The sequence below is a fragment of the Rattus norvegicus genome, chromosome 9 (genome assembly GCF_036323735.1).
Source record: "Rattus norvegicus strain BN/NHsdMcwi chromosome 9, GRCr8, whole genome shotgun sequence".
Classification (NCBI taxonomy): domain Eukaryota; kingdom Metazoa; phylum Chordata; class Mammalia; order Rodentia; family Muridae; genus Rattus; species Rattus norvegicus.
This window is the reverse complement of record NC_086027.1, coordinates 56,352,292-56,375,668: the sequence shown is the minus strand read 5'-3', so window position 1 is coordinate 56,375,668 and position 23,377 is coordinate 56,352,292. Positions and strand designations below refer to the sequence as shown.

The 23,377-nt window shown below is 43.6% G+C and overlaps 1 protein-coding gene and 1 pseudogene across 3 annotated transcripts; both read left to right on the top strand.

Annotated features, from left to right (window-relative positions):
- The first annotated feature begins 299 nt into the window (after window positions 1–299).
- On the top strand, window positions 300–974 carry LOC134480288 (developmental pluripotency-associated protein 3-like; annotated as a pseudogene).
- Window positions 975–3,082: 2,108 nt separating this feature from the next.
- Window positions 3,083–22,436, top strand: Nemp2 (nuclear envelope integral membrane protein 2). Of its 3 annotated transcripts, none has more exons than XM_039084132.2 (9): window positions 3,083–3,284; window positions 9,755–9,870; window positions 12,289–12,520; window positions 12,637–12,709; window positions 13,778–13,871; window positions 14,558–14,672; window positions 16,649–16,874; window positions 19,624–19,800; window positions 19,953–20,425. In XM_039084132.2, the coding sequence occupies exons 1-9, from the start codon at window positions 3,191–3,193 to the stop codon at window positions 20,209–20,211; spliced, it is 1,386 nt and encodes a 461-aa protein (XP_038940060.1). In that variant the 5' UTR covers window positions 3,083–3,190; the 3' UTR covers window positions 20,212–20,425. The 3 variants fall into 3 exon arrangements, with proteins under 3 accessions (XP_038940060.1, XP_038940061.1, NP_001128114.1); NM_001134642.1 differs by having other exon boundaries at window positions 3,176–3,284; window positions 20,283–22,436; XM_039084133.2 differs by lacking the exons at window positions 14,558–14,672; window positions 19,624–19,800; window positions 19,953–20,425 and having other exon boundaries at window positions 16,649–16,868.
- The last annotated feature ends 941 nt before the right edge of the window (window positions 22,437–23,377 follow it).

Genomic DNA, 23,377 nt, shown 5'->3' with positions numbered 1-23,377 from the left:
CTGTATTAGTCAGGGTTCTCTAGAGGAATACAATTGACAGAATGGCTCACTAGGTGGCGTCTAGTTCAACAATTGCTGTTTATTAATGGGAGGTCCAAGAATCCAGAAGTTATTCAGTCTATGGGGATGGATGTCTCAGTTGGTCTTCAGGTAAGCTCTAATAACAGTAAAGGAATGGACTTAGCAAGAGGAGTCAGGTAAAAAGCAAAAAACAAAAAACAAACAAACAAACAAACAAAAAAACAAGCTTCCTTCTTCTATGTCTTTTATATACCTTAAAGTCAAGGGTGTGGCCCAGATCAAAGTGGATCTTCTCACCTTGAAAGATCTGGAGTAGAAATATGTCTTCCCACTTCAAATGATTTAAGAAAAAGTCCTCATAAGTGTACACAGCCATTTGGATTTTAATTAATTTCCAATGTAGTCAATTGACAACCGAAAGTAGCTGCCATAGCCAGGGATATTAAATATTTATTGTCAATTTATATTTTTACCTTTCGAGACAACCTACAAGACTCACTTCATCTCTACTAGTTGGGGCTTGGGTTTAGGGCTTTTCAAACACTAAGCAGTTTTGTTCTGAGATAGTTTTTGGGTCTTCTGCCCACCACCATGGAGAAGCCATCAGAGAAAGTTGACTCAGCTGTGGACCCAGAAACCCCTCAGACGAAAATGAAGAGGACACATCCGCTGATTCAGAAGTCCTACAACCAGAAACACTAATAAAAGTCATGAAAACGCTAGCCCTGAACCCCAGTGCCAAGCGGTCAGCACATCGTCGCAGCCTCCGTCTCCGGATTCAGAGAAGACCTGTGGAGAACAGAAGTGAAAGAATTTCGAGGGAAGTTCAAAGCGCCTTTCCCAAGAGAAGGGTCCGCAAGTCTTTGTTGTCCGTTCTGAGAGATCCTATAGCAAGGATGAGAAGACTTGTTGGGATTGAGCAGAGACAACACAGGCTGGAAGGAAATGAGTAGAAAGGGAAGAGTGTGCCATTCAGACGTTACTGCACCTTCTGTTTGGATTCATGTGAATGATTAAATTTATCCAAAGATTGGAGAACTAGTCAAAGCATTCTGTGAACTTTAGAAGCCTCAAGCCCAGGGCTGAGAGGCAATGTAACTAGTATTTGGAGTAGTTTGGTTTAGAAGGTAATTGGAATAGATCTCTGAATTTTCTAGTTTGCAGAAACTTGTAATAAAGGCAAGTTTATTACCTTTAATAAATACCCAGACAGATTAGAATGAGCCGTTGGAGATGGGGGATTTTTTTTTTTTACGTATGTATGTGTGTGTGCACTTGTGATGTCCAGAGCTTGATGTGTGCTACCAGCCCTGCTTATTTCTGTTTGAGTCAGGTCTCCATGAGGCCTAGCTGGTCTCTTAACTCCTGGTCTCTTTACTCCTGGTCCTGCCTCTCTGTTTTCCAATTAGGCTTGTCAACAAGATCTGGAAAATGCTTGTCTTGATTTTGTATTTGTTCATGCTGTGTAATAAATAGAACAATTGGTTGATATATTCCTAAATTACACAAAAAAAGAAAACAACCTACTAAATTCATCTACCAATTTAGTAATTAGGTGGTTTTGTTTTTTAGAGAAGCCCTGTAAACAGTACATCTCTGCTTGTTCTCTGTCTACTGGAGACAGCTGTGAGAAAGTAAATAGTCATTTGGTCATGTGTTTCTTTCCGTTGCTTTCCTTAGCACTATCCCAAATTAACCAAACCAGATTGAACAAAATTGGGTCAAAAAGTTGTATACTGAAGGGACCCAGGGAAAATGGATAAAAGAAGGATTCAAATAATGATGGTTTGTTTTTAAAATCATCCCCTAGTAATTTCTTAAAGAGAAAATTCTGAGCTTTTACAGCCACATAGTAGGTATACATATATATGGGGCATTTGGTTAAAAACCTCCTTTAGAGAATTCAGACATTCTTTCCTATTTAAACCTTTAAGAAAAATTGAAGCTGGGCCATTAAAAAAAATGATTTCTATTACATTGAACTTATTGCTGTTAGTGAAAGACTGGAGGAATTAGCGAAAGGAACACAATTCTTATTCTAGCTTCGTGTGCTCAGAGGAAAGTTAAATAAGATCTCGTGTAGCCAGACTAGCTTTGGATTCCGTATGCCACTGAGGCTCGCCTTGACCCATGATTAACTATCTCTCAAATGGTGGGATTACAGTCCACTGCCACCACACCCTTCTTTCCTGTTTCATGTATAGAATAGTAAGTCACATTGAAAGGTTTCCAGAGACCAAAGAAGGCTTGTTTGTAACATAGAACTATCTTGATTGTCAGTATTCTGTGAGTCTCTTTCTAGGAGAGAATATGCTTTTGTGGTTGGTGGCGGCTGTCTCCTCTTCCAGGGTGGTTTCCTGTGGGGCATTCCAGTTTCTCGGATACTTCTGTTTCAGTAGGCTGGCTTCAGAGTATTGCCATCTCTGCCAGGCTGGTTATGCTTAGAACACTCACTGCATCTTTGAATTTTTTGAAATACAACCTCGTTTTTAAAAGAAGGTTTATCTTTTAATTGAAGTGTATGGGTGCTTAGCTTGTGGATATGTCTGTGTACCATATGCCTGCAGAAGTCAGAAGAGGACAGTGGATCCCCTGAAACTATAGTTGCAATATGGTTGGGGCTGCTGCCACGTAGATGCTGGGAACTAAAACATGGGTCCTCTGGAAGAGCAATAAGTGCTCTTAAGCACTGAACCATCTCTCCAGATCTCTTTTAAAGTGACCCTTTATTAATAGTGAACCCTTTTGCTTTTTGAAAGGTACTGTGTTCATGAGCTTAGATACAATTTATTTAAGCATCAAACTTCCCAATTTTTTGCTATTTTATAGAAAAGGGAGAAAGGGGAGGGACAAACAAACAAGCCAGGCTTTTATTTAAGTGGGGTTTGCTGGTCTTATTTCTGAGAGGCTGCTTGTGAAAGGCCTGCCTTTTTGGGTGGCTGGCACCAGAACTCTGAGAGCCCTGCCTCTGTTTTAAACTGCCCGCCAACTCTGCACGCGGGCGCTGGAGCAGGAAGCAGGAAAGCAAGTGAGTGCCCCCTGGAGGCCACTGGGCGAGTCGCGCGGAGGACCGCGGAAGGGCGGGGCCGAGGCCGGCTCCGCCCCCGCTACTCTTACCTCCGTTTTCCCGCCCAGGGTCCGCTGCGCCACTTCCGTTACACTGGCCGTGATGCCCCCCGGGTCGTGGTGGCTGGTGCTTTGGCTGCCGCCCCTGGCCACGCTGCCAGCGGGTGCGGTGCCCCAGGAGGAGGCGGCAATGTCAGGTAACCTCGGCTCCGGGCGGGTGGCCTCCCTTCGGGGCCGCAGGGTCACGCGTGGGCGCGGCCAGGTCCCGCCCCTGTCTGTGGGCATCCGGATGCTTCAGGATTTGATTTGTTCAGGATCACACCACTGGACACCCGCACAGTTGGCCACTTGGCTGCAGATTGTGTGTGAAACCTTACATTATCCGTCTCCAGTAATCTCATGAAGGATAGATAAAAGCTTCAGAATGAAACTGGGATTCTGTTTCTGATTGGCTGCTGTGACTTGGGTATCTGGTCATATGCAAAATACTGTTGCTGCCTCAGTATAGAACCCGGTGCTTAGGAAGCCTCTGGGAGCTGCTCAGACTGCTTGGAGGGCTTAAGATTCTGGCTTAGAAAGTTGTAACTGCAAAACGCAGTCTCCAGGAGTTTCACATTTATTTCTACCATTCATCATATCCTTTAAAAGATCACTTGTGTGTAGTCTTCATTACATGGGTCACTCATAGACTCAATGGAGACTGTCAAGATAAAAACTTAATTGGATAATCTCCGGACACCAACAAACCCAGTAGGGTGTCCAAGACTGAAACAGAGAATGGATGTTCAGTGAGCAGTTATTAGCTTCTCACATACCTTGCAGCGAGTTATACCGTAGGAGACTGTGGTCACCTTCTCGTTGGACAGGAATGTGTTGGTAACTATTCTGTGCTATGCAGGGCTGAATTGCTCGAAGTGGAGTGTCTTATACTGACTATCCATATATGTCCATTTTACATGCTACAAAGCAAAGACTTAGCAGTGACTATGATAGGTACTTGGGAAAATATAAAACCATTTGAGGAGGAGGACGCCTGGGCATGACAGCAGACTAGTAGAAGAGATGCATTGTTGTAGGGATGCATTTAGAGCCTTGGGCTGTTGGGCAGTTGTTGGATTTAACATATGGAGGCATATTCTCTATCGATAGGCAGGTATTCTTTATAGACCAGAGTTTTCTCATCAGTAAAATGAGATTTCAATATTTTCCTCTCCTTTTATTTGCTTCAAGGAACCCAGTTTTTCCAGTTTTACTGCTATTGAAATGGGTCACGTTATGGTCCTAGCTGGCTTGGAGCTTTCTATATAGACGAGGCTGGCCTTGACTGTTCAACAATCCTGCCTCCACCCACCCAGGGGAAGTGTTTACAGGCCTGTGCTGGTGCACCTCGCTCAATAGTCCTCAGTTGTGTTAAAGACACGTGTAAATGTTCACCAGGACTTTTCTCTCTGAGATGTGTAAGATACCCAAGTGATGATAAAATTGCAGTTTACAGCTGAGAAAAATGGCAACTTCTGCCTTGCCATTCCAGATATTCCTTAAATGCAGGTAGGAAGGGGTCACTGTCCTGTAGTGTTCGGTGATCAGCTAGGCCTAAGAACTGCTGTTACTGTGAAAGCTGTGGTTTTACAAGGAGCTTGTGATGAGACAGTTGGACAATAAATGTTCACACTCACAGGAAATGTATTTTTTTTTAAAAAAGCACTGCAGGTGACTGCCTGAAAGCCGTACATTTCCTGTGTGTGTGTGTGTGTGTGTGTGTGTGTGTGTGTGTGTGGTGTGCATATTATATATCAGAGCAAGAGATTTATAAGTCAGAACAAGAGCTAGACAATTATTAAAATTCAGTTATAATTAAATATTTTGGAAAAAATGATTTGAACTTGCATATTTCTACTTTGAGAGATGTTTTACTTAATATTTTCAGACCTTGGTTGAGCCCAAAAGCTTGTATCCTCAGCAAGTGAAACTGAGTGTAATGGAAGACTGTGGTCCTTTCTACCACAGAGTAGGAGCTGCGATAGCATGGGGTCAGGGGTTGCCTCTGATGATGCCAAAGACCCTTTCCAACTCTGAGAATGTGCTTTGGGCATGGACCCGCTGCCATGGCTTGAAGAGCCACCATTTTGAGGCCAGCCCTCTGCTACCCTATTTGTAGAAAAGGCAGATACTTGTCATAGGAAACAGGTAGTTGTCTGAGGAAGAGAAAGGACAAATCAAGCATGACCCTGAATTTGAAAGCAGCAGGTCAGATCCATGGGAAATGGCTTCCCATGTTTCCACTCCAGCAAGAGGTCATCTCAGAGTCACGGCCTGGAGTTCCTCTGCGGCAGAGAAAATGTCTGCTGAACGTAGAGTCAGACCTGTGTATGTGCGTTAGGATGTGCTAATTTCGGTTCCCTTCTCGAGATACTGGAGAAATAAAAATCAAGTGTTATATTTAGGTTAAAAACAGCAAACTGGTGCTGGTACAAGAGAGATGTTACCTTATCTAGTTTACAGCTTTGAAAAATGTGAATCTAACAAAATACCAAGAAAAATACTCCATCTGGACCCATTCATCGTACTTGAACTCCCACAAGGAAAAGGAGTGGTTCAGTGAGGACCGCTGCAGTGCTCTGTCATGTCTCATGTGTTCCAGTTCTCGCTGCATTAGCGGACTGTTTTCCCGGGGTGCAGACTGGAAGGCTAGGTTCCCGGGAGGAATGCCGATGAAGTACTTTTTTTGTATATGGGAAGTAGTTTACTCTCTGCTTGAGAAGTGCTTGTGGTTTTCAGTTCAGAAGACACGAGAAGTAGCCTTAAGTACTGCCTGCTCCTCAGGTTTTGACTGAATATGTCTGACTAAACTTTTAAAGCTAACTATACTGAGGCATTAAGAAGCTAATAATAAGGAAAGCATTAAAGGAGTCATTTGCTTCTTAACCAAGCAGGGAATGCGAGGCGTTTTTAAAGACGTGTACAGCAGAGCTCCTATGTCCCTTCTGTGTCCTCTCTCCCACACGGAAGCAGGACAGCTAAGGATTCACAGTGAGTAATAATACAGCAATAGGACAGTATGCTCAACAGCTACTTGAGGCTTATGAATCATTTATTTCCGGAAGTTTATACTTTAATAATTTGGATCATGGTCGACCCAAAGTAAATGAGATAGTAGAAAATAAAGCCACAGAAGTAGGGGTGGGGATACCACTGTAGTCCCCACACTACATTAGCTGAATTTTATAAGCCGCATGATATTTAAAGTGAACCGAGGGATCTGTCCCATTGGTTCACACAAACCTGACTTGAGGCCTTTAGTGAGGTAAGTAATTAATCCCATCTGCATGTTCCTTAATCTGTTGAAGACAGGGGAAATCCAGAACAAGTTCTAACCAGGAAGTGCCTTATATACCCATTGATGTCCAAACCAAGATTTGTGCCACTTTTTGGCCTCCTTAACTGGGAGGAACAAGAAAGATAGTCCTTAGCCAGAGGCTATTAAGTGTAGCCAGCGTTACTCTCTAGTTTAGGGTACACTGGTGATAAGAGGGAAGAGGGGTGTAGCCTATGCCCTGACACTTAGCTCCCTTGCTTCCTAGGCTCTGGATGGATGGCATGGGACAGGCTGAACACAGAGGGAACCGCAGGGGAGGTTTCAAGGCAGGGCTCAGTGCACCTCCTCTTGTGCTGGCAATTCTTCAGGGAAATTGGTTGTATTTTCTCTGGCTGGGCAGTGCTTGCTCAGGTAATCCTCCAATCCTCTCAGATTGCAACACACACGACAGTGACAGGCATTTTGAACGCTTCGGGATTTAGTAACGCCATAGAAAGTAAGATAAGAAGTGCATGCGTAAGGTGGATCCTGTGCAGTCAGCAGAAAGTAGAGAGGCGTACCTGGGTGTGCATGCTCAGGCACGGCTCAGACCAGGCCCTCCAGAGAAGGGTAGACAAACATCCCAGCCATTGACAGATGTGAGCCTTCACAGCATCTGGGGCGAGGAAACTGCAGTACAGGGAGACCTGAGGCAGGAGTAAGCTGGTCCTTTGAGGTGGGTTGGTGGGTTGGTCTGGCAGGAGCCATCGCAAGAGAGAGGAAGAAGAAGTCATAGAGGTGCTTGGGCCTGTCTAAAGGAGGGTAGATTGTGTCTTGGTGACAGAAGTGATTAGAGGAATGCAACGGACCCCAAGTGAAGTTTTCAAAAGATCTGCGTTCCCGTTCAGAAGAATGGTTGTGGAGGGAATAGTGGGGCTATTTCTGGAAGAAGGGAGACCACCTAGAAGGCCGTTAGAGGAATCTTAGGTGCCAAACAGACGTGACTTGCATTAACAGAAGCATTTGTTCCCAGATCCGTGCTATGGCACTGTATTCACGGGCACCATCCTGCTTTTAGGAGCTACAGGTACCCAGTGACTTAGAAAACGGCCTGTGAAAAGCCTTCCTTTGTCGATAGCCTTTGTTTTCAGTCCTCACAAAAAGATGCTTCTGCCGAGCACGGACACAAAGTTTTATGTGGGAGTTCAGCCCTTAAATAGTGGGGCTTAGGAGAGTTACAGGGAGAACCCTTGGCAGCATCTGAGAAAAGCCCTCCTAGCATGAAGCGCTCCTAGTGCTAGACTGCCAATGAGGATTTGTACAAAGTTCTGGGGCTGTGTTAAAGAGCTTGCGATGTGGGAAGGCCAGGCCTGATACCTTCCATTCTCTCCTCTGTGGCTCAACAGGTAGGGCTTCCAAGGCGTTTCATTGTATTCTCACAGCTGCTCAAGTACTTCCTGGTTTTACATTGCATTCTTTGACCTCTTTCTTTTCTATAGCTAACTGCTTGTATCAGACATCCCTAAGACCGTTCCTTTCAGCAAGCTGCCCTTGGCCTCGAGCTGCGTGCGTCTCAGTTGTACCCAAGAATGCCTCCAATGTGGCTGTCTCATGTGTTCATGGCACTGGTTATGCTGTCTTCTTTGGGTTCTTGTGTATAGGCATACCATGCAGGAATGCGTGGTTAATTTTTGGTATCCCATGTTTAATGATGAGTTTCTCAAGGGTTCTCTTACTGCTTTGCAATCTGCCTCCCGACCTAGATTCTTGTACTTTCGGTTCAGACTGTTGATGAATTTAAAGTGTACACATCTCGTCACTATGTGAAGAGGAAGAACAAAGGGACTCATCTGTCACAATAGAACATCCTGGGTCATTATATAACTGAACTGTCACTTTAGTACAGCTGTTTCAAGGAGGGACTGCACCTGTCCTCACTTCAGCCTGTCACAAAGGATATTTCAGGCCAGGGCAGGTACTTGTTGAGCTTTCTCAACCCTAATCTCCAAGTGGGTATACTGACCAACTAGTAGCTCCTGGTTACTTTGTCTTTCCCTGACTTGGTTATAACAGTTTGCCCTAACTTCAATTCAGGGTCGTCTACAGATTTCCTTCCTGTGCTTTGAATAGGGCAAAGGGCTCGTTTCTCTATGGACCTGTGAGTACTCCGAGCTCCTGCTTCCTATTCCTGAGTGGTATTTCCTGTTTGACACACTATCTTGGGTTCCAAAGAACTTAGTTCAAATTCAAACCCGGCAGCAGTCTGAGAAGAAAGATGAATCTTATTTTTAAGTCTTTGTTACATATTAAGTCTTGTAACATTTATCCTATTAAGCTGTAGTAGAGGACCTGCCCCTCCCCCATTGCATCGCTAAATACTACATTAATGTTGTTTGTGTACACACTAGTATTTACATACCCATATCCTGCTCCAGTCAAATGTCTTCTTGGCTGCAAACCTGTCCATCGTCTTTAGAACCACCAGTGAAAACTGGAGGGATGGGCATCTTTGCAGAATTGGACCCATCTCCCATTATTCTCACAAACTGACTTCTACATCAGCACTTGGATCTGGGTAAGTGCCTCACCATCTCCTCATTCACCAGATACCTTCATCTCCTGCATCCGCCGAAGCTCCAGAGCGTGTTGATTTGTCTTCCTGGGAGCTCTTGAATCTATTCTTCTTCCGTCCTCAGTTTATAGCCTAAGTCATTGGGTCCTCTTCGTACTGTGGGACCTGGAGTTGATAGAAGCCTCATCGTGTTGTGCCCCTGCCTGGTAATTGGTGCTTGTTCTGCCCACACTTTGCTAGGCAGCTTCGTTGAGCCCTTTTGAATGTCATCTGTTTCCTACCAAGTCCCTTATACTTACCTGAAGCCCTTCTGTGCTCTGTTCTCACGGTGAAGTGCGGATTCCTTATGAGGAAGGGTCTAGCTGGTTTACCTTGAGCTGCAGCTGTCCAGATGTCCCTCAGTGGAGCCACGATGGCTTTGCTCATCTTAACACTGTGCACACTTGTCATCTGTTAGTCCTGACACTGTCTTATGCTTGCAGCTTTCCTTGAGTCTTCTGCTCGAGTTTCTTTCCTAGGAAGCTTCCCTTAGCTCTTGCCATTACTTTAGGACGAAACATGTTTAGCACAAAACATCCGTGCACGTGTGCTGCTCAGTAGGTGACGTAACAGTGTTGACTCTGAATGGGACGTTTTCAGTAGACACCTGCTAGATGGGGAAGAGCAAAGGACCATAATCACCATGTAGAATTTCTGGTCATGAAATACTAAAAACTATGAAAATCTCCCTTTGAGCACATTAAAAAAAAGATTTTGGAAAACTAAATATTTAGGTAACCCTTTTATTTTTTATCTTTCAGTTCCAAGATGTAAATCTCTGAAGGAAACGGACTTAATTAAAACTTCTGTGTCAGACTGCTATTGCTACAATCAACATTCACAAATAGAGTGGACATATATGTGGTCAACTGTGCAGGTTAGGACCTGCTTTTTTATCATGACTTAAAAATATGGAATTAAAATGTACCACTCCGGGATTTAAAAATACATTTTATATGGCTTTATTTATCAAGTGAATTTATCAAGATAAAAGCTAATTTGATGGGCATGCGCTGGCTCAAGGTGGACTTATGTGGGAGAGGACATTAATTCCTTTTTATATCTACTCAGGCCCTCTCCTGACCATTCCAAATCAATATGCCATCTAAGTCACTTGTTGTAACCCCTTCAGGGGTCGCCTAAGAACTTCAGAAAACACAGATATTTACATTACTATTCATGACAGCAAAATTACAGTTATGAAGTAGCAACAAAAATAATTTTATGGCTGGGAGTTACCATAACATGAGGAACTATATTTAAGGGTAGCATCATTAGGAAATGTCTTGGTTAAAGTTACTATTACTGTGTTGAAATACTATGACCAAAAGGCAAGTTGGGAGGAAAGGGCTTGTTTATTCAGTTTATACTTCATAATTGCTGTCCACAGGAACTCAAACAGGGCAGGAACCTGGAGGCAGGAGCTGATGGAGGAGTGCTGCTTACTTGGCTTGCTCATCCTGCTTTTTTATAGAATCCAAGACCACCACCCAGAGATGGCACCACCCACAATACACTGGGCCCTCCCCCATTGATCACTAATTTAGAAAATGCTTTACAGCTGGATCTCACGGAGGCATTTCCTAAGCTGAGGCTTCTCCCTCTCTGATGTCTCTAGTGTGTCAAGTTGACACACAAAAGCAGGCAGTCCTTGAAGGCTGAGAACCTCTGAGCACATGATCTAAGGGAGTAATTAAAAGCGACAAGCAGCTCTCACTGAGAATGGGACACTTCAGACTTCAGAAATGGGAATCACCTAAAGGTTGGCTGGGGAAGGAGTGCTATATGCTGTCAGCCCATACTCTTCCTAGAAAATAAGATGTTTGAGGCTTATGTGGTTTCTTGTGCTACCTTGCCTGTATCTTGTACCTTTTCTCCAGGAGCTCTTGGGACATGAAAGCTGCAGTCCTTCATACCTCACATTTCTCCATTCATTCATTCATTCATTCATTCATTCATTCATTCATTCATTCTGCGTTCAACAAACGAGTTCATAACTCCAGCACCTGCTTCCCAGCTTTCTTCTTGCCTGATGCTCCTTCTACTTCTTTAAGATAGAAGTAATCTACTTTAAAATTGGGGAAAACATCCTCTGAGGAGGCAGAACAGGAGGCGGAAAGATTGTAAGGCCCACATGGGATAAAAGGCGCCATGGAAGCAAGGGCTTCTAGCCACAGCAGTATTGATGCACTCACAGACTGAGGCGGCACACACAGGGCCTGCACAGGGGAAGCGAAGTGAACACAGGCCCCCATGTCCAGCTGAGAAGCTGTCTCCAGTTGATAACGTCACAGAGGAGAAGTTAGTTCTCTCCAATGAAGGGTTACCAGATGTGCAAAGCACACTTAAGGGCAGGCCATGTCCAGCAGTCGGTGGGCAATGCAAAACAAAGCCAGTGGTATTTTTGGAGTTTTTAAAATTTTTTACAGGTCTTTTGCTTCTATGTCATGGTCTCCAGCTCTGTGTTTTTATGTGAATTTATGTCTCTGCATCTGATTGTATTTTGTGAGCTTTTTCTTGGGGCACTTTTTCTGTCTTTCTTTTTTTTAGTTAGTTATTATTACTTATTTTTTGCAGATGCCTGTTTTCTAACGAGAGGAAAAAAGGGTGTGGATTTGGGTAGGTGGAGAGGATGTGGGAGAAGTTAGGGGAGGAGAAACCATGATCAGAATATATTGGGTCAGAAAAAAAATATTTTCAATTTAAAGAAATGTAAAAACTAAGATTGAGGTCATAAAGAAAAAGAAAAAAAAAAGTAGAAACTATCGTGGCCCAGCTCTTTTCTCAAAAGCCACCCACGTGTGTGTCAGCACTGGTAGGCACACTCACTGTCTGTTAGGATGAAGTATCTGTGCCCTGGATTGCACACACTTCCAGCTGCTCGGGTCCAGCCAGCAGCGCTCCTCTCTGCACCAGATGACTCTGCAGCCTGCAGGTGTCCCATGCTCTGTAAACACTCCTTCAGTCAGGTGCTCACACTTACGGCTGCTCAGCCAGGGTCTCTAACACCTCCGTGTTGCTAACTGTGTGACCTCAGACTTGCAATCCATTGACTCAGACTTCCAAGAGTTGGGACTGCAGGCACATGCACCACCACACCTGGCAAACCATGCACTCACTCACTGTGAGCTGGACGCAGGTCCGTGACGTCCCAGCCACTGGGGACCACAGCCCAGTCCTGTGCACTGTGGTATTTTCCTCAGCCAACTCTGGCTTCTTACTCCTCTACTTGTGTCTTGAGGTGCCAAGGGGAAGGTTTTGAATCTTCCTGGATTGATCCATTCCTGTTTTGTAGGTGACGGTTACCAGCCCGGGCCTGCTCAGTATTGTGTATATCACAGGAAGACATACTTGCCAGCACACAGAAACCATTCTATCTTTTCTCAAATGTGTGACTCACAACTTTTGGACAGCAGAGGAGGCTAAGGAGGTGACCATAGTCTTCAGTCCATACGGAGAGACTGTGTGCTTCTCTGTAAAGCCTGTTGGGAGTTTACTTACCTATGCAGTAAGCGTGAATCGAAATGGTAAGTCTGTCTTCATCATAGTTGCTAGACATTTGATGAGTCGACGTCCCTATTCTTTCTGCAACTTTATATACTGACACAAAGCATTGGTTGTGTTTGTTTTTTCTATTTTCCAGTTGTGGATTTCAGACTCTTCCTTGTGTTTGCGACAGGCATTTTCCTTTTCTTTTATGCAAAGACCTTGAGCCAGTAAGTGCCCTTTGTTATATTTGTAGTGATTTAAATTTAAATTCTGATGTAAAAGTCTATAGGTTGCTTGTGACTCTGTGCTAAATATCTGCACATTGCTCTGCGTTTGTGGTTCTTCTAGGATTTACAACTGACAGGTCTGGAGGTAGCATTTGAATCAACTTTAGAGACAGTGGTAACTCTGTGACAGATAAGTGCATGGTACTTATTTGCACTTTTGTTTACATTATTTTACATATATACGCATAGGTGAACTTACCTTATTGCTATTATTTCTTGGTTACAGAACCCGTAGCCATTGCCACTGACTTGTTCTCCAGAGTGCCGGTGTTTGTGCCCATGTGCTCTGACACCAGTGCTAGCTGTCGATTGAATTAATTTGCCTCCTAGCTTGGTGGCTCTGGTGTAGGATATTGGCTATGACAAATACTTGCTTCCTGGATAAACACGTTACCCTGATACTTTGTTTCTTGTAACTTATCCTATAAAAACCACTCTCTTCTCAATATTTACTTTTTAATTTGCCCAGGCTACTTAATACCAATATTTCTGCATCATTCTTATCATTGTTCACTTTTGAGCTTTTCCTATGGCGTGGTCAGGTATGTGTAGTGTTACCTGTCTGCTTTTCTGACTGCATGATGGATGTGCAGCAGGAAGAGGGAAGCTCGGAATTCAGGCCCTACGTGCTGAGGAGCTGCTGCCCTGACTCCTCCCGGCTCACATGAGAGCGCTTTAACCTCTTAATATCTTATCTGAAACATTTAGCCGTGGGTATCTGGGAGTTCATGTGAAGCTCTCAGGCAAGTGCCTGACATGTGACAAGTACACGGTACTATTGGATGGCATTTTGACTACAGAAGACAACTTGACATTCCATAATAGTCATTTACTGAAACTTTCAAGTGCTGATTTCAATTTTAACTATATGAGATGTGATTTGAGCTTTTCTTTCTTAATATTCCGTACTGGCTACTGTTGCCACATTGAGCTTTATGAACCTTTTTCAGTGTTTATTGCTGAAAATGCTGTTTGATATTTATGTGGCTTTTTTCTCTGTCTCGACAGAAGCCCTGTTTTCTATTACTCTTCGGGTACCGTGTTAGGTATTCTAATGACTCTGGTCTTTGTCCTTCTGATGACTAAGAAACACATCCCGAAGGTAGGTCTCTTATATGCAAAACTGGATGCAAAACGGGAGCCAAGATTTTACGGATATGAAAAATTACCTAATTCAATTATGCTCCTCTGCTATATAAACTGACCTTAAAATGTGTCTGTTTCTGAAAAGTCACTTTTTACTTATTAGCAATATATAGGATTACATTAAGTTTGGTGACATTTTCAGAACTGTTTTGTGAAATGTATCTAGGCAGAATGACCCTGAGTCCCTGGGGCTTTATATTCTAGTGGTACTACATCTGGGCTTTTTGTTCTTGTAGTCCCTTCTCTATACCTTCAATAAAATAATGCTCCAAAGAATAAATAAATATTAATTCAACTTTAAGGTTACTCTGATTCCAACTCTAAGTAGCAGCGTTGTTTTGAGATAACGATGTCCTTTTTGGTAGAACTCTCCAACTTCAGTGTCCCCGATAGCCACCTAGGGTCTTGTCTCCATGTAGACTCTAGCGGTGAGGCCTGAGCCTACCATTAAGCTCTTGTGTGAACGTGGCTCTCCTCCTCCAAGGACCTCCCTAGAACAGTGAGACTCTGGTTTAGATAAGCACTTGGTTTAGGCTTGACGTAGACCTTTCAAGCACAGAGAGTGTATATGTTTGCTTGCTTCTGTTTTTATGAAAGTGAATGAATATGTATATTGTGTCGTTTATTTTCTTCCACACACAGTATAGCACATTTGGGGCGCTAATGATTGGTTGTTGGTTTGCTTCAGTTTATGTTTTGTGCCAGTTGATGGAAAATCTGAAGTGGCTGTGGTGTGGAAACAGAATATATGTATTAGGTAGGTAAACACACAGGAACTTCCTGTCCATCGGCCAGGCTGAGAAGTGCAAGCAGGGGCTCCTGACCGCACACATTTGCATTTGATTTAAGGAAAGGCGCTATTAGAATAATATTTTATTTCATTACCATAGTTGGTGTTTGAATTTGTTTAGATCTCATTTTACACTACTTTCCTTTATAACCGTTCTAATTTTTCTGTACAAATCATCAAAAGAGTAAAAATACTCGAGAATTGTGGCTGAATCTTAAGTCCATCTAAGCTGCAATATAAAAGGTCCTTTAAAAGCTGGCTCTCCTCATCTCTCAAATTTCTTTCTTTATGTATTCTGTATAAAAAGTGGAAAATTATTACTAACGAAACCGGACTTTCCAGAAACAGAGTGGATTAAAAATACCATTTAATTTCCTTGTTTTATGTTATAGTTTCTTTCATTTTGTCAGGAAATCATGGGAATTGCAGACCCATTAACATCAGATTTCACATATTAAGGGTAACGTTATTAAAACAAAAGCACTTCATTCTCGAACACTTTCTTTTTAGCCTATTTTCCTGTTATAGTAAATATTTATAATGTACTCGTAACATGGAATCGTCCTATAAGTTCTTTACTGTGTGTCTGAAAAATAAGATCATTTTACTATGTAGCCAAATAACTATTACTCATTGTTATTAGTGCTGGGGGTTGGACTCAGGGCCTCGTGTATACTGTGTATACTCAGCATGTGTTGAACACTGAGTCTATCCTTAACCGCACTCTTGGATGTTAAAGATTAATAATTGCATAGAATCACCTATGCCCAGGTCATAGGTTTCAAGTTACCTGTGCTGGCTGACTATATAACCTGGACGCTATGCTGAGCCTTCTGCTCCCAATCCATCATAATTCTCCCTCGCCCCAGTGCAGTTGAGTTTTATTACATATAACTTTTTTTTTTTTGGTTCTTTTTTCCGGAGCTGGGGACCGAACCCAGGGCCTTGCGCTTCCTAGGCAAGCGCTCTACCACTGAGCTAAATCCCCAACCCCTACATATAACTTTTTAAAAGTAATTATTTATTTACATTCCAAATGTTGCCCCCCATCCTGGTTTCCCCCTCCCAGAGTCCTTCACCCCTCCCTCTCCCCTTTGCCTCTAAGAGGGTTCCCCTCACCCCCCACATGTCTCTACAGGATTAGGTACATCCTCTTCCGCTGAGGCCAGACAAGAGAAATAGCCCCATCATAGCTTCTTTCATCACAGAGGTGTGCTGGAGAAGCCGAGTAAGACATCCTGTGAAAGTTCCAGATTGATGTGGGGCCCACTTTAAATTTAACATATCCCTCTTCAGTATCTACTGTAAATAAGAAACTGAATTTCAGATTTGCTTAGAAACAAATTGAGCACTTAGGGTGGAAATCAGAAGTGACTACACTTTCGATCTGGGAGCACTGGAAACAAAGTATCACATGTAACGATGGACGGGCATGGCTGGCAAAGGGTGACTGACTGGTCCTGGTAACATTGCATTCTCCTTTTGTGAGAATTAAAAATTATATACAGGGTTTATAAGCGAAGTATGCTATCCTTTGGCTTACTTTTAATCAAAGCGCCTGTCAGGCTGGACAGATAGCTCAGTGATTTAGGGTTCTTGCTGCTCTTTCAGAGGCCTCGAGTTTAGCTCCCAGCACCTGGATTGGTTAGCTTACAACTGCCTGTAAGCCAGTTCTGGGGTGCCTGACGTCTTCATCTGGCCTTACCACTTGTACATGAACACACAGAGAACGATAACAATAATGATTTGTCTTTAAAAGCCAGCCGGTGAGCTCAAGTCAGGAACTAATAAGCTGTAGATACTTTTTTCAAAAATCATTGAATAAAGGAAACATTTTGTTCGTTTTCTTAATTTTTGAAGTCAAAGTTAAGTGGTACTGTCAGGTTTTCCACCTCAGTTTTCAAGCTCAGGTTTAACCAGTTGCCCTTCTTCTGTGTCTCTAGGCTATGTCTTGGTTGTCGGACTTTGTAGCTTTTCCGCCTGTTACAGTCGCGGGCCTCCTGCTGATGAGGGGAGCAGAGACCTTCTGATGTGGGCACTGAGGTTCCTCTCCCTCGTTCTTGTCTACACTGGTATGGCCATCTCTCAGTTTGCCTATGCTGTTATGATCCTGCTCCTGCTCTCCTGGACTCGGCACTATCTACTGAGAGCATTCAGCTGTCTGAGGTGGTGGGTATCCTTTTTCTATGGCTAGCAAATCTGACATGTTGAGTTCTGGTTTAATTTATTGTTTTAAGAGATACTTTTGGTTACATCTTTACAAGTAATTATGGGTTTTTTTGGTTTTGGGAATTTGTTTTTGTCTTTGTTTTTTATTTGTTTGGTTTTGGTTTTTTGTTTGTTTGGTTGGTTTTCAAGACAGAATTTCTCTATGTAGCCTTGGCTGTTCTGGAACTCACTTTGTAGACCAGGATAGCCTCAAACTCAGAGATCCACCTGCCTCTGCCTCCTGAGCGCTGGGATCAGAGGTGTGCACCACCACTGCCCAGCCAAGTAATTATGTTTAGTCTGGAGGTTTCACTTTACAAGAACAGGCGGAAAAAGAACTGTAAGCATTTTCTCCGTCTCCCTTGAGTTACAACACCAATCACCCTGAGGTTAGAGCTCACTAAAATCACTGACAGAGTTGCTTGGGCCCTGGGTTGCATAACATTTCTACCTTTATTATATCTTTATTTCTTTTCATTGGAGCCAATATCGATATAATAGATTTAATTGTACTCACAAGATAAGAATTAGGAGGAAATGTATCCTGGATGATTGGAAGGAGTTAGTCAGTTCATTTTTATCAAAGGCTCGCTTTGTTTTAGGTTTTAAATGAAGGCTTTAGCCTCATGAAAATACAGAAAGAGCAATAAGGTAACCTCTGCTGACCCAGTACTGTTGTGTGTTTCCTTAGTCTATACGTCTGTGTCAGGTACACAGATGGAGATTGTCCTGCTCTTTCTGACGTATATTGTAGAGATGTGGGTGTGCAATTATATATCAGCTGCCTTTCAAAAGAAAAGAGAGAGAGAGAGAGAGAGAGAGTGTCTGCCATATGTTTGTGGGTACTCAGAGTGGCCAGAAGAGGGCGTCAGGTCCTGTGCGGCTGCAGTTACAGGCAGTCGAGAGCCACCTGACATGGGTGCTGAGACCTACACTGCAGTCCCCTGGAGAGCAGTCGGCATTCTTAGCCACAGAGTCATCTTTCCAGTGCCAACCTTAATGTATCTGTTAAGTATGAAAACAGCTCGCTCCAGTACTAACATGTTAATCCAGGAAGGACTTGCTTGAAGAGATATCATTGGGTTAATTCTTAAGTAATGACCCAGCATGGTCTTGAACAAATGTGGAGTGCTTTCCTGACAGAGAAAGGCCATGGAAAGCCATCATCAGGCAATAGTGCTGTCAATACAGTGCGTGAGGTGTGCTCTGGCCGCACTGGATGGGCTCACTGAGAAATCCAGCCTGGTTCTGCGCGTGGGGCTTTAACGTTGTGCATTTCCATTTGTTCTCTGACTCCCGTCCAGACAGAAGATATAAACCCGAAAGTTTGGACCCCAGCAGGAGCAAGGCAGTGGGTGGCCAATAGGACTATGGGAAAGTCTGCACTGCACTCCCATTACAAGGGCAGCATTTAAAACGAGCAGGAGCAGATTGTTGCTATTCGAAGATGTGGATTCTGCTTTCAGATTTGATAATCAAGGAAATCTGTAAATGTAGACTGGAGCGCAGATGTAATTCTTGCAGTGTAAATGTTGGCGGTTAATCTAATAAAAAATAAAAAATTCACCTGAGAGACACAGACCAGAGAAGGGATGTCTTGACTTTTGGATCACACTGTCTAGCTTGCAAAGAGCTGTGTATGTGTATGTTAATAATCTATAGGAGCCGTGCTTCTGATGAGGATACTGAGCAGTCTGTGTAACTACGTCGTCTCATCTGCTCAGTGACTAATGACGCAAGGATTCTGCTGTCCTGTCCATGTGACTCAGTGAGGTGGAACCAGGAAGGGATTGGCCGAGTTCAGGCAGTGGGGACACCCTCAAGCTGGGTTATGCTCCAGTGTTCTGGGTCAGAGCCTAGGTTTTCCCTGTAGGAGACCTGGCTAGTTGTTCAGAAGAGGAAAAAGAAGCAGCGTCACTGGTTCTTCAATCCAGTTTGTGTGTGTGTGTGTGTGTGTGTGTGTGTGTGTGTGTGTATATATATATATATATATATATTTGAAGTCAACTGCACACAATTTTAAGATTCACTGATGAATGTATGAATGTTGCACAAATGTTACTTGGAACCTTATCACAATATGTCTTTATTAGCATCCTTAATTTCTAAAGTACAGATTGCTCTAGTTTTATGATAACTTATCTCTTTCCTGACCAGAAAAACAACATCCAGTCTCTGGGTTCTTGATGTGTATGTAGCCAAGGAAGGACTAATTCGAGTTCTTTTCCTCAGCGGATCCTGTACATCGCCTCCTCTCCGTGTCTGGATAATTAGAGGCACCACCACTAGATGGGAGTGCTGTCCCACAATTCCAGGTTCTTAGCACTGTAGTAAGGGTTGTACATCCCCGTTGGTATTCATAAAAGGACACATTGAAAGCTTGCCAAAGGAAGTCAGCAGGCAAAGCAGGAAGTCAGTCTTCTTGTCTAATCGTTTGATTAGAAATCACTGATAAAAATATAATCACCTTTCAATTAAAAATTGATTCTCAAAGGCCTTAGGCCATTGCTATGGCGGTCAGAGAAGAGAAAAGCACAGTAGGCTCACCCAGCCCATTCCTTACCCCTCAGTCATAGAAGGACTGCGGGAAGTACAAGCTTCCCTACAAGGAGTTCGCAAGTATTACTGTTGGCATCTAAGAGGTGTATTTATGTATATTATAAGGATTGATCTGAGCAGGAAGCTGACAGCCACATGTCCTGTGTTTTAGGAAGGTGAGGCAGTGGTTTGCAACACGAGCACTGGTGGTGAGGTATCTCACTGATGATGAGTACAGGGAGCAAGCGGAGGCCGAAACAGCCAGCGCTCTGGAGGAACTGCGCCAAGCCTGCTGCCGGCCCGACTTCCCTTCCTGGCTAGCTGTCTCCAGACTCCAGGCTCCTAAAAAGTAAGTCCCGCCCTGGCCACGGCTCGTGTTTGAAGTGATTTGAAAACCATGCAGGGTCTGCAGCATACTTTTCCACTAGAAGCAACCATTCCCCTTGGTCACACCTTACACCAGAATTGGGGGAATTCTACTTCCTGGCTCTGGCGTGGCAGGAGAGGTGCCAAGGTCTTAGGTCTGTGTGGATCCGAGCAAGGCATTGACAGTGGAACTCGAAGAACCCACTACACTCAGAAGAAACAGGGAAGAGGTGAGGGAATGGCTCGGTATTCCCTCTGTCTGATGCGTAAACCTGCCCACGTTTCCACCTTCCCCCGGCTGTCCACAGGTAAATCGCATCAGCTATTCCCTGTACAGGTTCAAATGCCATCCTCGGCTGACACAAATTCAGATTTAATTAAAGGGGATAAGTAGGGAGGCACACATCATCTTTCAGATAAACCTTTGTGACAAAATTGACTGTTTTTAAAACAAAATTTTCTTAGGTTTGCAGAGTTTGTTCTTGGAGCGAGCCACCTGTCACCGGAAGAAGTCAGCACACACGAAAAGCAGTATGGCCTTGGAGGTGCCTTCCTGGAAGAGCAGCTCTTTAGCCTGCAGACTGAGAGTCTACCTGCAAGCTGACTTCATTCTGAACCGGAAAGCAAGTAAAAGGCCAGGCTCTGATTGCAGCTGGGTGGGGCCCAAGCACTTCAGAGAAAAGTAAACCATGCAAGTAAGGAAAAACTCATTTGCACAGGAGAGCCTTACCGTGGTGCTGTGAAGACTGAAAGCATCGTTGCCACAGGCCCTGGATGAAGACCTTCACAGGGACAGTGGAAACCTGTTCTTTAGGACCAGTAAACGGGACCTGATCCCTTCCCTTCGTCAGGCACTAACTCCCCTCTGGATGCCTGGGAGCTGGCTCAAGAGGCTGCATTATTGTCATCCCTCCCAAACCCCCAACCTGTTTCCTCAGTACCAATGCTTTCTACGGTGAGGTTCACGTGATAGTAGGAAGTGCTGTTGAAGGAATTCTGATGCTGGCTCTGGTTAACTCAGAGTCACATGTTCCCCAGGTTCCTCAGTCTCCAGGCAGTGTGGGTCTCCTAAAAGGCAGATGTCATGCACAGGACTTCTAACTTACTAACCACTTTTCATGAGACTAATAATCTTTAAAACACAGGTTTGGGAATGCTATCGATGGTAGAACTTAGGTTTGAGTCAGGACAGAAGTGTCATGAGCAGCCTTGGCAACACTGCAGCCCTGGTGAATCTGGGACTCACTTCTTCACATTTAGGTTCAGAGCCTTCTCCATTCAGCCTTGGTCTCATGGCCTTGGTGCCTCAAGTTTTGTTCGTTTTGGTTTGTTTTTTGTTTTTGTTTTTTTTTTAAGCAACACCCAATTAGCTATAACTGTGATTAAAAAGAAACATTTCTTAGGATTATATTTAATGTTTTGATAAGATTTTATATGCCGATGGATTAAAATTTTAATTACTTCTTGTACTTTTTATATACTGAAATTGAAGCATGGAGGCATTTGTGACATTTTTGAGATTTATTTTTTTAAAACTTATTATATATGTTTGCAATGATTCTCACAAAATAGATTTGTGATATTTCTGTTTTTTTAGAGAGAGCAATGTTTCTTGATCCAGGGTAAACTCCAGGATGAAATGAGCTACTGACTGTGCTTTGAGCCCGAGGAAAGGAGCAGAAACACAGCCGTAAGAGTTGACTGTAGCAGACAGACATTCTGTGATCCTCTGAGAATCAAAGTCAGGTTGTTTTATCTTTTGTAGTGTAATGATAAAACAACCACAAAAACAGAAAGCGTGAGAGGAAGTGGGACAAGACACAGTCTTGGTCTCTGTCATCCCCTGACAGTGGTGCTGACTTCGGTACTTTCTAGATTCACTCTCAAATGATGCTGTCTCTGTGAAGCTCTGTGTCAGTGTTTCTGCCCCTGCTTTTTGACAGATATAGAATATCCGGAGTCTTTTTCTTTTTCTTAGAAACTTCACTCAGTTCAATCTGTGCCTTTACATGTTGTTGGCTTTAAAATGTCAAAGAATGGGGTCTGGAGAGATGGCTCAGTGGTTAAGAAGAGCCTTGCAGAGGATCTGAGTTCAGTCCTCAGCATCTGAGTGGCATGGCAGCTTGCAGCCATGTATAACCGTAGTTCCAGGAGATCTGATACCTTCCTGTGACTTTGCTAGCACCAGTCATGTAAGTGTTGGACATACATACACACAAGACAAAAACACGTGTAAATAATGTGCTTCTGTTCATTTTGAGAACTATTCTGCCAAAATAGACAGGTGTTGTAACATTCTGTCACAGCGTAATCTGGTTTTCGTTTTTTAGTAACTGTATTTATTGGCGGTGTATCGGTGCTGTGCACAGCCATGCTCACCTCTCACTAAGCAGTTTGTTTAGAATGTGAGCCACCAGGACAGCCCCAGCCTTCCTGAGCTGGCAGGGACCGCACTGTGATTACAGCTCTCAGCAGCAAGCCAGTGTACCCACAGAAAACAGCGCAGTCTTTCGGGATGCCGTTTTCCATGCCTATCTTTGGAAGGAATCATGGATCTGTCAGATTGTTACATGACAACTGTGAAAAGTTAAACAATTAAAATATTTCTGGTAAAATGTTTGTTGGGTTTGTCGTTGGGCTCTGAGTCGGTGTGTATAACAAACACTAATCACAATTCTGATGCCCATCAAGCAGTGTCCAGTCCTTCCCTTCCGACCTTCCTCCTCTTTCTTAAGTTCTTTAAACTCATTGACCATTCAGTCAATGACTGCCCCTCTCAGTGGCCGCTGTGCCTCACGCCTTCATCGGCGTGCACGTACGCACAGCAGAGCCCTGTGTTGTGCCCTTGCTTACAGTAGATGCCTCTCAAAGGCATCCTGTTAAAAACAAGTTGAACTGTCTAACACCACATGTGTGGGTGGCCATACTTAAATGTTTAAAAATCACATCATTCAAATGTTATTCTTAAAGGGTTTTAAGACACAGTTTACAAGCACAGAGTCACTTTGTGGATTATAGTTATATCGTTTGCCAATAATACTCAGGGCTGGATAGAGAAGTGTCCATGTGATAGGAAAATATTGAATTTATGTCTTTTTAAAATATCTGGAAATTTAGGAGATTACATTTTTTGGAATATCTGATGGACTGCACACATACTGCACACGTATCTGAACACGTACACAGTTTAAGATCCAGAGACAATGTTGATAAAAAACAACCCAAATAGGGCCTCACACTACCCTCTAGTTGGTGATTCCCCACACTGGCTTTTCTGTCTAACCGGAAGTGGAATCCTACACAGAGATAACATGGGATGTTTGCCGAAGCCTGCAGCAAGACTGGAGTCTTCAGTTGGCCCTGTGAGCAAGCTACCTTCACAGACTCCCCACTGGGTGGCACTGCATGGTTGACTTTCATTCTCTAGACCTATCTCCCATTAGCCAATCTGCAGTCTGTTCAGTGTTTCCCAGCTGGCAGAAGATAAAGACACTGAGTCTCACATGACCCTCAGATTCTGTCTCCAAAGACAACACCTGGGCCTATCAAGTCTCTCACTG